Source organism: Pogoniulus pusillus, chromosome 9, assembly GCF_015220805.1.
Source record: "Pogoniulus pusillus isolate bPogPus1 chromosome 9, bPogPus1.pri, whole genome shotgun sequence".
Taxonomy (NCBI): Eukaryota; Metazoa; Chordata; class Aves; order Piciformes; family Lybiidae; genus Pogoniulus; species Pogoniulus pusillus.
Genome location: NC_087272.1, coordinates 13,822,791 through 13,835,025, shown reverse-complemented (window position 1 = coordinate 13,835,025; position 12,235 = coordinate 13,822,791). Strand labels below are relative to the sequence as shown.

At 47.7% G+C, this 12,235-nt stretch overlaps 1 protein-coding gene across 1 annotated transcript; it reads right to left on the bottom strand.

Moving 5' to 3' along the window:
* Positions 1–1,639: 1,639 nt before the first annotated feature.
* On the bottom strand, positions 1,640–11,324 carry STAP1 (signal transducing adaptor family member 1). Its single transcript, XM_064149403.1, has 8 exons — positions 11,187–11,324; positions 7,131–7,202; positions 6,408–6,521; positions 5,684–5,740; positions 4,240–4,388; positions 3,515–3,643; positions 2,518–2,587; positions 1,640–1,806 (listed from the first exon to the last, which is right to left on the bottom strand). The coding sequence occupies exons 1-8, from the start codon at positions 11,322–11,324 to the stop codon at positions 1,696–1,698; spliced, it is 840 nt and encodes a 279-aa protein (XP_064005473.1). The 3' UTR covers positions 1,640–1,695.
* Between the last annotated feature and the right edge of the window lie 911 nt (positions 11,325–12,235).

The window sequence follows — 12,235 nt, the reverse complement described above, 5'->3', positions numbered from 1 at the left end:
ACTGAGGTTCAAGCTTGAGGTTTTAGAAGTTACAGCATTGGTAACACATCAGAGCTGTCTTGCTAGCAAGAGACCCCTTCTGCATGGTGAAAGTGAGGCCCAGAGCAGAAGCGTGAAGCTCCTCACAGCAGCAAACAGGTTTCAGTGTGTCACTGAGGGGAAGCTGTAACCACAGCACAGTCTCGACAAAGTCATTTGAAGTGTTTTCAGCTGTAAAAAGTGCCAATGTCTCTCATGGTGCCTGCTCTAATGCTCTCATATGACCACATGTGACTCATTGTTTTAGAAACGTGGGCACTTTCTTACAAGAACTTTTCAAGTTCTGACTGCCTTCCGTAGTCCTTGAAAGCAAGGAATAATCCCTTTGGGATCCCCAGCTGGTACCAGGGAAACCTGATGATCAGTCCTGATCTGGACGCAAGAGCAACTCTAGCCAGAGTGCTGTCTGTGTGGCTGCTCCCCACTACTGCCAGGGGAGAGGTGGAGGCTATGTGCTTGGGGTTTGTTAAAAGAAGAAAACCATGCTCTGGAACTAGTCATCTCTAGAATGGAGTCCTCTCCAGCTCTGAAGGAGTGTAGTTCAGCAGTGGACACCTATCCTGTAAGGATTTTATTCACTCCAGCTGCCTGGCAGAACTTAAAGGCTGAAAAGACTAAATTTGGATCTTGGAATTCTAGCAGTGCAGAATTGTTTTGAAGGCCTCTAAGCTCCTCCAGTCCAACCATTCTCTAACTCTGCCAGGGCTGGTGCTAAACCATGGCCCTCTGCACCACATCTCTGCCTCCTTCAAACGTCTCCAAGGGTGGGGATTCAACCACCTCCCTGGGCAGCCTGTTCCACTCTTTGAGAAGCCTTTCAGTTAAGATGTTTCTTCTAATGTGAACCTCCCCTGGTACAATTTGAAGCTGTTTCTTCTCCTCCTATCACTCGTTCCTAGGGACAACAGACCAACCTTTCCTCACTGCAGCCTCCTTTCAGGGAGCTGTAGGGAGCCTCCTCCAGACTAAACAACCCCAGTCCCTCAGCCACTGATCTTACTGCTTCTCACTTGAATTGCTTATTTTAAAGGCTGGATGCCAGTCTCTCAAGAAGATGGCTGTGATGCCTAAGGCTGAGTGAGATTCCACAGCTGTTTGCTGTGATCAGCAGGGCCCTCGCACCTCTTGCTGCCTTACCTCCTAACCAGCACTGGAGTCTTGTCCTCCTTGTGCACTCCCTCATGTCAGGAGAAGACAGTTCAGGAGTGGAACCAACAGGGACACTTATTTCTGTGTAGTTTCTGGAGCAGCTAAGGGCAGGCTTTGAGGACCCTGTGCTGTTAGAAGTGGTTAGTAGTAGTGTGCATTTAGACCAGAAATGAGGGTTTTAACAACAACGGTTTATTGCATTGTAAGCCAGCTTACAAGCAGTCTGCCTAGCACAGTGCAGGGCTTCTCCATCTCGCTGTGCCCTCTCTTTGCTACTCTTGTCTTCTTTTTCCACATCATCTTCTTCAGGGACTGGGGTTCTTTGCCTTCCCCAGATTTCAGTTTTCTCTGGGAGAAGGTACATCACACCCTTCTTTGGTTTAGAGCCAGCAGAGCTACTCTAGAATTGGCAAGAGCCTTTTGTTGATCTCCAGCAGCGCAGAGATCCTGTGGTGCTGCTTGTGCTTCTTCTAGCAGTTCCTGTGGCCTTCGTCCTCCAGTTTGCCCTCAGACTGCTGGATCCTCTGTAGTGCCTGTCTGCATCACAAATGGCTTCAGGTTCCCTTGGGTTTGGGTCACAAAGTAATTGACAACATCTTGAAGGCTTGGCAGTGTCACCTGTTTCACCAACACCAAAAAAACCCACACCAATAACATGTGCCATGTGTGAGGAGAACATGTTCAAAAAACTGTTAGTGGTGCTTCACACTTCAGCCCTTTCCTCTTCTCCCTTCACTTGTTCCTTGGGAGGAGAAGCCAACCCCTACCTCACTCCAGCCTCTTTGCAGGGAACTGTAGAGAGGTCTCCCTCTAGACTAAACAACCTCAGATACCTCTCACCAGACTTCTTCTCCAGACCCTTCACTAGCTTCATTGCCTTTCTCTGGACTGGCTTCAGCCCCTCAATGTCCTTCTTCGAGTGAGTGGCCCAAAACTGAACACAGGGCTTAGGTGTGGCCTCAGTAGTGCCCAATACAGGGAGGACAATCACTGTGTTGGTCCTGATGGCCACACCATTGCTGATCCAGGCCAGGATGTAACAGCATACTGAGCATACATCAGCTCCCATTCAGTTCATCTTTCTCTGCTGGGCAGCTTTACAGCCTCACTTCCCCAAGCATGGAGTGTGGCATAGGGTTGTTGTGGCCCAAGTGCAGGACCCAGCACTTGTTTGAGAGCAGGCTAGTTGGACTGAAGAGAGAGGTGACCTGTCTGCATACTTTGAATCGCAAATTGTAGTTAGGAATTTAGCAGAGCTTTTCTAATCCTCTGCACAGTGATAGCTTTTACACCTGCTAAGGGATCTTCACCAAGGGGAAGGTCACTTACCCATTTTTCCAGCTCAATGCTGTAACTCGTTCCTTCGTTCAGCACTCTATAGTGCTTTAAGCACGGGGCACTGAAAGAAAACAAGAGCTGATATGCTGCCTGAAATAAAATGCTCCTGATGTGTCATTGTCCTTGTCAACTCCTTTGCAGGAGCAATGAGTGTACTTTGTAAGAGCCCCCGAGTTTTCTGAAGGTGTGGCAGGGTTTGCCTTTTCCCTCTTCTAGTTTACAGTGAGAACCCCAAATGTCCCTTCTGGGGTCTCAGCTGCTTCTGGTTCTGCAGCTCTGACAAAGCTAAAAGAGGGCAACTGGCTTGCAGTGTGATGTGGCTGCAGAGCAAGGCACTGTTGGCCTTGTCTCTCTGTTTGTCTTGTTAATTTTACAGAGTCATGGCTTGTTCCATTTCTGATCTGCACAATGAGTTCTCAAATTGAGCAGGGTTCCATGGCAAGCAGGGGAAGCACACTGACTAAAAGACAGTAGGTTGCCTGATCTTCATTGCTGCTTTGTTTAATCTGTCTTTGGAGAACATGAAAACCAAAGAATCAAGCTCAGGCCTACTCTGCTGCCTCACTGGTCTCTCTCAGGATAGGATCACAGAATGGTTTGGCTTGGAAGGGACCTTAAAGATCATCTAGTTTCAACCACCCCCTGCCATGGGCAGGGGCACCTCCTACTGGGCGAGGTTGCTCAAGGATTCATCCAACCTGGCTTTCAACACCTCCAGGCTTGTGGCCTCCACAACCTGTTCCAGTGCCTCACCGCCCTCATGAGAAGAACTTCCTCCTCATGTCTCATCTCAATCCATCTTCTTCCAGTGTGAAACCATCACCCCTCATCCTGTCACTTGCTGCCTTTGCTAAGAAGTCTCTCTCCAGCTCTCCTGGCAGCCCACCTTCCACTGTATGTGTTTCAGATGTCAGCTCTGGATGTCTAGGACTCTCTAAGACTCTGGTTTGGATGGAGAACGGGCTCCTCTCTTGAGGATTCAACCCACCCCAGGTCATATCGCACAGTGATGGCGTAGCTCTTGCTGTCGCTGCTGGGCCGCAGGATTAGGCTCCCACAGGAAGTGTTCTTCGCCAGCAGCTCTGCTGCCTCTTGCCGAGACACTGCATAGAAGCATCTGCAGAGAAGGAGAAGAGAAGGGCATGGACAAAAGTTAGGCTGGCATTCTGAGCTGCATGGAGAGATGATGCTGTCTGGGCTGAAATCCCTTCACGGTGCTAGGCTTGCCCAAAGACACTAGCTAGGCTGCCAAGGGGCACAGCAGATGCTGGACTCTGCTGATGAATGCACCCATCACAGAATACTCAGAACAGCAGCTGATTTGCCTTTGCATGGAAGTAGTGAAGCTTTCATACAGCTAGCACTTTCTGGAACCTTGGAAAGAGCAGAAGAGAGTAAGCTGGACTGAACCTTGGCATTCTCACTGGTGATCAAAAGGGCAGATGCAGCAGCCCAAAGCAGGGCTTCCACACCTCCTGAAGGCCAGCGGTATTCTGCACTCAGCCTTCTCCGAACAGAAGGCATCATAGAAAAGCTGTAGGAGCTATCTTTCCCTTAAGAAATCATTGTACAGACCTTAAGGTAGAGTTTGTTCATTTAATATTGTTCAGCCCCTGCCCAACAACTTGATTTTGAACCTCTGCATGGAAAGAATAACTTGAAAGAAGGAAGCTCTTGCTAGGTTGGAGCTCACATGGGTCAGTCAGAGCTTACGCTGGCATGGTAGTCTGTGGACTACTTCTCTTCAGGGATGTGCTACAAGAGTTGTTAAGGGTAATCCTTCTTTTCTTCTCCTTTTCCAGCACTTCGTGCATTCTAGTAAGCTGCCCAGGTAGCAATGACTCATCCGATGGAACTGACAGCTGAAAAGAAGAGTGGAATTGAAGAGACAATGAAAGAGTGGGCAAACACTGTGAGCAGTGGTTTCTGTGGGTACATTGCAGCTGATCCTTGCTCCAAGGGTCCAGGGAAGGACAACAGAACTGGTGAAGAGTCTGCAGAACAGGTCTGGTGAGAAGCAGCTGAGGGAACTGGAGGTGGTTAGTCTGCAGAAGATGAGGCTGAGGGGAGACTTCATTGCTTTCTACAACTCCCTTGAAAGGAGGTTTGAGCCAGGTGGGTTTTGGTCTCTTCTCCTTAGGAACAAGTGATAGGAGGAGAGGAAATGGCCTTAAGTTGCACCCAGGGAGATTTAGGTTGGATCTTAGGAAAAATTCCAGGCTCTCTGGGGAGATGGTTGAATCCCCATCCCTGGAGGTGTTTCAATGAGGCAGAGATGTGGTGCCGAGGGCCATAGTTTAGCACCAGCTTTGGCACAGTTGAGAGAGTGGTGGAGCTGGATGATCTTAAAGGGCATCTCCAGCCAGAATGCTGCTGTGATTCTAATCTCTGAGCACAGCTTCGGCACAGAAGTCTTTCTTACCTGCATAGTTTGAGCAGCTGTGGTAGTCTGGAAGGTTGGGCTTTCTAGAACAAAATGCTGCATGTTTGTTTTATTACAGTAGTGAAATAAGGATATCTCTGTCCTGACTAGGAAGAAACCTGCTAATATGAGGGGCTAATATGAGAATCCACAATGAACTTTTTACAGCTACTGTACCATGAAAGGCTGTGGAAATGTAATTTGACATTTCAGCCATCCTTGGCTTTTGAAGTGATTCAGCGCAGGGCCAGTGGACAGTCATTTGTGAACAGCCTTCCTTTCTTTTTCCCCTGGTCATTACCAGAGTGGCTGGCTATTTTCAGAATGCTAGGGAGAACAATAGGAGAAAACACAGGGCTGAGGGCTACTCTCAGGTGTGCAGTTGGATCACTTTGGTCATGTCTTTGTGCCATGACAAAGGCCTAGAGAGCTGTCTCTCTCTGAGCAGGCTCCCCTTTTCCCAGCAGCAGGGGATGGACTTGTGCTAGGAGTCTTCTCCTTCCTGTACAGCAAAGGGTTTGGAACCATCTCTGACTGTATGCATAGCATGGCAGAGCGTGTGATGCAGCTAAGTCAAATGCACATTGCAACCAGCAAGGCCCTCAGCAGGTCAGTGTGTGAAAACAACCTAGAAGTGAGGGTTTGTGCCCATGGAAGTCAAATTCTGGCTTACATGAGGACAAAATGCCCTTTTGGACACCTGTGATACAAAGTGAATATCAGACTCTTTCATACCTTTGTGACAGTGAGGATAAAGTCCTTCCATTCTTTCCCACACTCACAGTCATTGGCCTGAGAGAACAGAAAGTGGCAGTGTAAGAGCAGCTACAGAAACAACAATGAAGTATACTTAATCTGGAAGCCTCCAAGAACTCTCACCCTTTCAGAAGTACCATGCCTGGAGGTGATCTCCCTGCCAAGATACAGCACACCCTCAAACACTGCATTTCCCCAGTAGTCCATGGAAGGAGAGGACAGAGGTGGAAAGGTAAGAAAATCACATGGACCAAGGAGAAAGCCTTGCTAAGGAGAGATGCCAGTCTCAAGTATGAAACCTTCTAGATAGCCTCTTGGCACTACAGCCTGTATTGTTTCTGAGTGGTGGGGTGGTCAGATGTTTAACCCTCTTGGTTTTACAGGTGCTGTGAGCCTGTCAGTGTAGTACTTCTTGGATTCTTTTGTACATTTTTATGTTCAATTTGTTGCTTGTTTCATATTCCCAGCTTGTTTCATATTCCCAGGTACTCCTGAGGAAAAAACTTTTAATGCCTCAAGGAAGGGGTTCCCTGTTTCCTCTGCCCTGCTTTCCTCTCTGACTGCCTTTTGGTGCTGCCTGCCTGAAGGCTGTATGCTTAGATGTCAAGAAGGCAGCTCTGCTCCCACACTAGTGGAACTCTGTGTTGTCTGTGGGAGAAGGAGTAAAGTACTGAGCAGTTTACAAATCACAGCCTCTTTTTACCTTCAGTTCTACTTCCCCATTTGGCAGCATCAGGGTGAACTGTGCAAAGCTGTTTCCATCTGGGTGAAGGCTGGTCACTGAGGTCAGAGATGATATATCCAGTTTCTGTGAGTACTAAAGAGGGGGAAAGGTCAATGGCACAAGTTGTTCTTTTCACCCAAAAGGTAGCTGCTTTCCAACTCATTTAAAAGAAAATAGATTGAAACTTTGCAGGGTTTATGCTAGAACGTGGATGAAGTTTAAGTGACAAACATGGCAAAGCTCAGTCCTTTGCTTCTGCTTGCAGAAGATCTCACTAATGTACCTGCTGCATTTTCCCCACCCTAATCTTCATACTTAAAACCACTAAATCCACAGGAGCTCTCCAACGATCTGCCAACTAATCACTCAGCCAGAGTGCACCATAACATCATCAAGCACTTGTTCCTTGGCTGTGATGTTACACACCACAGCAGTTTTACCCCTGAGCACAGCTGAGGAAAAATCACCTGGTGAAAAGAGGGAGTGAGGTGGACTTGTCTGTAGCTCAAGTGCCAAAGAGTGAGTCTGGTTTGTTTCACTCTGGATTTTTTGGTCTCAGCCTTTCTGTTACTATTGTTTTGGACTGTAGAGGTGAGAGAGTGGAGGGTGCTGAGGGGTGTCTGGAGTACACAAGAATTACTCAGTGCAAACTACCACTGCACTCAATCAGCTGGGTGGTTACAGAGCTAGCACATTACTCACCTTTGGGGCTTTCTTGTCATCATAAAAGAAGAGCATGGTTCCTCTGAGTTCTGTCCAATACACTCTAAATTCCTGTTGGAAAGGAGGAAGTGTCAGCTTGTGGAGAGGATCTTCTTAGTTTTCACAAAATGCTGAAAGTGAAAGACCCGCTATGGAAAGTCTGTGTGGTCATAAGGTAGATTTCATAGAATCACAGAATGGCTTAGGTTGGAAGGGATCTCAGAGATTATCTACTCCAACCCCCTTGCTATGGACAGGGTCACCTCTCTACTAGACTCAGCTGCTCAAGGCTTCATCCAACCTGGCCTTGAACACTCCCAGGGAAGAGGCATTCACAGCCTCCCTGGACAACCTGTTTCAGAGTCTCAGCACACTCGTACTGAAGAAGTTCTAAGATCCAGTCTAACCCTGCTCTCCCTCAGCTTCAAGCCATTTCCCCTTGTCTTGTTTGTAGACATCCTCATGAAAAATCCCTCTGCAGCCTTCCTATAGGATCCCTCAGGTACTGGAAGGCAGCCCTAAGGTCCCTCCAGAGTCTTTTCTTCTCCAGGCTGAACATCCACAGCTCTCTCAGCCTGTCCTCACAGTAGAAGTGTTCTACCCTTTGCATCATCTTTGTGGCCTCCTCTGGATTCACTTCAGCAGCTCTGTGTCCTTTTTATGCTGGGGACACCAGAACTGGATGCAGTATTGAAGGTGTGTTCTAGCAGAGCCCTGCTGGCCACACTCCTCTTGCTGCAGCCCAGCACACAGCTGCTTTCAGGGCTCCATGAGGGCACTGCTGGCTCATGGTGAGCTTCTCAGCAACCAACACCCCTAAATCTCTTTCTTCAGGGCTTTTCTCAACCCACTCTGCACCCATGCCAGGTTTGTGCCTGGAGCTGGCTTGACCCAGCTGCAGGACCTTGCACTGTGACGTGTTGAACTTCATGCAGTTGGTACTGGGTCACTTCTCAAGCCTGTCAAGATTCTTCTGGACAGTTCCTTGCCTTTAAGTGTGTCCCCTGTACTACATAGCTTGGAGTCATCAGCAAACCTGCCAAGGGTGCCTCATTACAAAAAACAATGCAAGCATGTGTTCTGTAGGCAGTTTGTGCAAAGATGTTCAGTAAAGCATTCTTCACAGGCAAAACGAGAGACAGGCTGTAGGCTTTGTTTTCTAGTGTCATGATCTGGCATTGAACTAGGAAACCTGGCTTTAATTTAAATATGCTAAACATTTGTCAACAGTTTAAAGGGGAAAAAATATCTTTGAAATACTGCTTTAAATCTTTGCTCTCCCTAAAAGGCATACAAGTGGGAAATAGTGTGAGATGAACATCACTAAAGACTCCATTCTTCTGAGTGCCATTCTCTTCAAGTCCCTGTTTGCACTGAATTTTGATCCTGCTGGTTGCTTCATGGAGAAGATCTTGACAGCAGCCCAGCCTTTTAACTGGTCTGCCTGCCTGTGCAGGGGTGGTTTACATGTTTTCTGCTGAGGCTATGTGTAGCAGTCTTTGTACAGCAACACCATGCCAAGGTCAATACCTTGGCTAACTCTTCTAACTCTTCCCTGCTGCAGCCATGCTAGAGGGATGGGAAGGGTTTTGCTGTGTCCCTTGTGCCCTAAGAACTGGATCTGTTATGGTACACCGAATTGGGAAGGCATCTGCTGGGAGACAGAAACTCTGTTCTTCTTTTCAGTTTTACTTACCTGTTGAGTGTTTGGGTTGTTGGTTCTCTGTTTCATTTGGGGTTTAGAATAGTCACATAAGTTGAGAACGTAACTTGTGAAGTCTGCCAGGTCATCCAAATGAAGATGAGCAGCATTCCCTACTGCATCCTGCAGGTGATTCCTGCCAGCTCCTAACTAGGTTTTCTGGTGGTTTCTTTCCAGTGACTGGTGTAAAGTAGCTGTAGCATTCAGCCTCTGGACCACAATTCTGAGCACTCTGGTACTGGTTAATATAAATGTCTTTGTTAAACCAACTGCCCCTGCTAATGAAGGCTGCGGTATGGGGCTGGATGTCATGGGAAACAGTTGACCTGCACCTCATGCACTGGGCTTTCTGCTCTGTGGAAATGCAATAGTAATAGTTGGCCAGGAGCATTTGGTACTGTTTCACAGCTAGGAATACGTTTTTCTCATGGGTGTCTGGTCACATCATAGACAATCTCATGTTAAGTTGGGTTGGAAAAGCCCTTTAAGCTCATCCAGTCCAACCATTCTCCAACTACCAAGGCTGCTGCTAAAGCATGGCCCTCAGCACCACATCTCTGCCTCTTTAAAGGCATTCCCATTAAAGGATGGGGATTCAGCCACCTCCCTGGGCAGATGGTTCCAGTCTGTGAGAACCCTTTCAGTCAAGAAACTTCTTCTGATATCCAACCCAAGCCTCCCCTGCTGCAACATGAGGCCATTTCCTCTCTTCCTGGAGATGAAACACAGGTTGCATATTACTGCTCTGTCCTGCTAGGTTTTGTTACTCCAGTATGGTAGTTACTGAATTGCAGAAGGAAGGATTGTTCAGGAGAAAAAAGCTTTCCTGTAAAAAGACATAAAGGGATACAGCAGGAAGCTTTATTAATCCTGCAGACATTCTGCTGAACACCACCAAGTGGTGCGCTGAAGCATTTCCAGTGCTGCGGAAACATTAATGGTGAGATCATTAATCTGCTCTTCGTTTCTTTGAGATCCTGTTTCCTGTGGTTTCTGTGGTACCCAGGCTGTTCTGTGTTTGTCACCCACTGGGCTATTTTGGCCCTTTGATTCTATCTCACTTTAGCTCCGTGTGATTCTCTTTTCCTCTCCCATTGGCCATGGAGATATGAGTGTAGGCAGCGTCAAAACAGCTTAGTACTCATCAGGCACTAGAAGAGGGTAATTAGCTGGCCACACCTGCTGCTGTAACCTACAAGAGCGGGCACTGGCAGAGCTATGTCTGAAATAGTTCTCTTGTGTCAACAGATCACAGAAGCACAGAACTGCCTAGGTGGGAAAAGATCTTTAACATCATTGACTCCAAGCATTAGGCCAACACTGACAAGTCCTTGACTAAACCATATCTCTCGGCACTACATCTACATGACTCTTAAATGCCTGTAGGGATGGGGACTCCACCACCTTCCTGGGCACCCTGTTCCAATACCTCAGATTCTTCCTAATACCCAACCTGAACTTCTCTTGGTGCAACTTGAGGCCACTTGTTCTCCAGACTTGCAACGGGGCCCATGCATGGGTGCCATGTGCCCACGTGGCTGCTGGTTGCCCTTAGGAATGAGGCTGTGCCACCTCAGCCTTGCTTCAGTCCCACCGGGCCAGGGGGGGAGCTGCAGAGGGATTCCTCTTGCAAAACGCACACTGGGGGGCACCAAGAGGCAGCAGCTTGTTCGAGGTTTCTCCAAGGATGAGGCTGTCAGTTTCTAAGTGCTTCACTAATTGTTGGACTCAATGATCTTGCAAGCCTTTTCCAACTAAAACAAATCTATGGAGATGCCTTTTTTTTTCAACCTACCTTTCAGCTGAGGAACAAGCTAAACTGCCCACCAGAGCTTGTGCCCAATCACTCTTACTGTCCCTGTTCACATGGGTTAAATCATCAGCCCTTAGAAGACTCGAGGAGGTCTTTTCCAACCAAAACAATTCTGTGATTCTAAGAAACAAGAAGAGAACCTCACATGTGCTTTGTGCGGTGTGTCATGAACACTTCAGGATGGATACTGTTCTCACGTAAACAGAGGATGAGTCAGAGCAATAGAATCACGTCAAACTTTGCTCTTTGTGTTAAAGACATTGCCACAGCTTTTCCCTGTCCTGGCAGTCATGAATCAGTCAAACTCAACCCACATTTCAGTAGTTAATGGCAAACTGTAATGGGATCCTGGAGATACTGATGGTTACCTTGCATAATAGATGGTACTTGCTCCTTCCCCCTCACCCCCCCAGTAGAACAAACAGAAACACCATTATTTCAGTGCAACCATTTGTGTCAGCTAGTGCTGAGAAACATTTTCTGCTAATACAGCTGGAATAAGCATCTAAGCACATGCCCTGCCAGGCATGGCACAGCTTACCTGGCATCCTGAGTGCCGGGCAGATAGGTAACCCTGCAAGTACAGAGGCAGACCAGTGATCCTCTGCCTCTCGTGGAAGATTTGCCTTGGGGCTGGCTGAGGGTTTTCCTCAGGCTGTTCCCTGGTGCTTTGCAGCATCCTTTCTGTATGTCAGCAGGATATAAACTCTTGCTGTGGTCTTTTTGCCCCCTGACTCCAGTTGTTCTCAAGTGTGCTCCGTCTCGGCCTCAGCCAGAGAATTTGTTCCTGTGAGAGGGGAAAAGAGTAGCACCTCAAAGAGGAAGTCTCTGTACTGGCTCGTAGGTCAGCATAAGCCACCAACTCTGCTCAGTGTATGGTCATAGACTTGTAGTATTGTTTCAGTTGGGAAAGACCTCTAAGATCATTGAGCTCCAACTGTTGACCTAACACCACTGTGGCCACTAAAATGCTTTCTGAAGTGGCACATCTACAAGTTTATTAAACACCTCCAGGCATGGTAACTCCACCACCTCCCTGGGCAGCCTGTTCCAATGCCTGACCACTCTTGCAGCAAAGAAATTTCCCTAATCTCCAACCTAAACCTCCCCTAGCACAACTTCAGGCCAATTCCTCTCCTTCTACCACCTGATACTAGGGAGAAAAAAGGATCTTGGAGTGTGCTCCTTGGGCTTGCAGGGCAGAGTGGAGGCCTCCAAATTATACAAAAGGGCATCATTGCTGTGATGGGTGCCACCTCAAGGTCATGGGGAAAAGTCTGCTTTTGTGGCTTACAGCACTGAGCTTTTCGTAGGCTGCTGCCAGCAGGGAGACTGCTCCCAGCTGCTTGTGAAGTAGCATTTGAATTTTCATTGTGAGTATGGATTAACTCTGAGACAATCAGAGCAGAACTGTTTGGTGGTTTTGCCCCAGCTGGGGGCCAAATGCCAACCAAAGCTGCTCTATCACTCCCCCTCCTAAATAGACAAGGGAGAGGGGAAAATACAACAAAAGTCAGTCATAAGATAGAAGTAATTTACTAATGATAACAAGCAAAGCAGGAGGCCCCAGAGAAGCAAAAGCAGAGAGAG

Coding starts and splice junctions, on each gene's coding strand:
- STAP1 (XM_064149403.1), bottom strand. CDS start 11,324: ATGCTGCAAAGCACCAGGGAACAGCCTGAGGAAAACCCTCAGCCAGCC. Junction 7,203..11,186: donor CCCGGCACTCAGGATGCCAG/GTAAGCTGTGCC, acceptor CCTTTCCAACAG/GAATTTAGAGTGTATTGGAC. Junction 3,644..4,239: donor CCACAGACTACCATGCCAGC/GTAAGCTCTGAC, acceptor CCTTCTCTGCAG/ATGCTTCTATGCAGTGTCTC.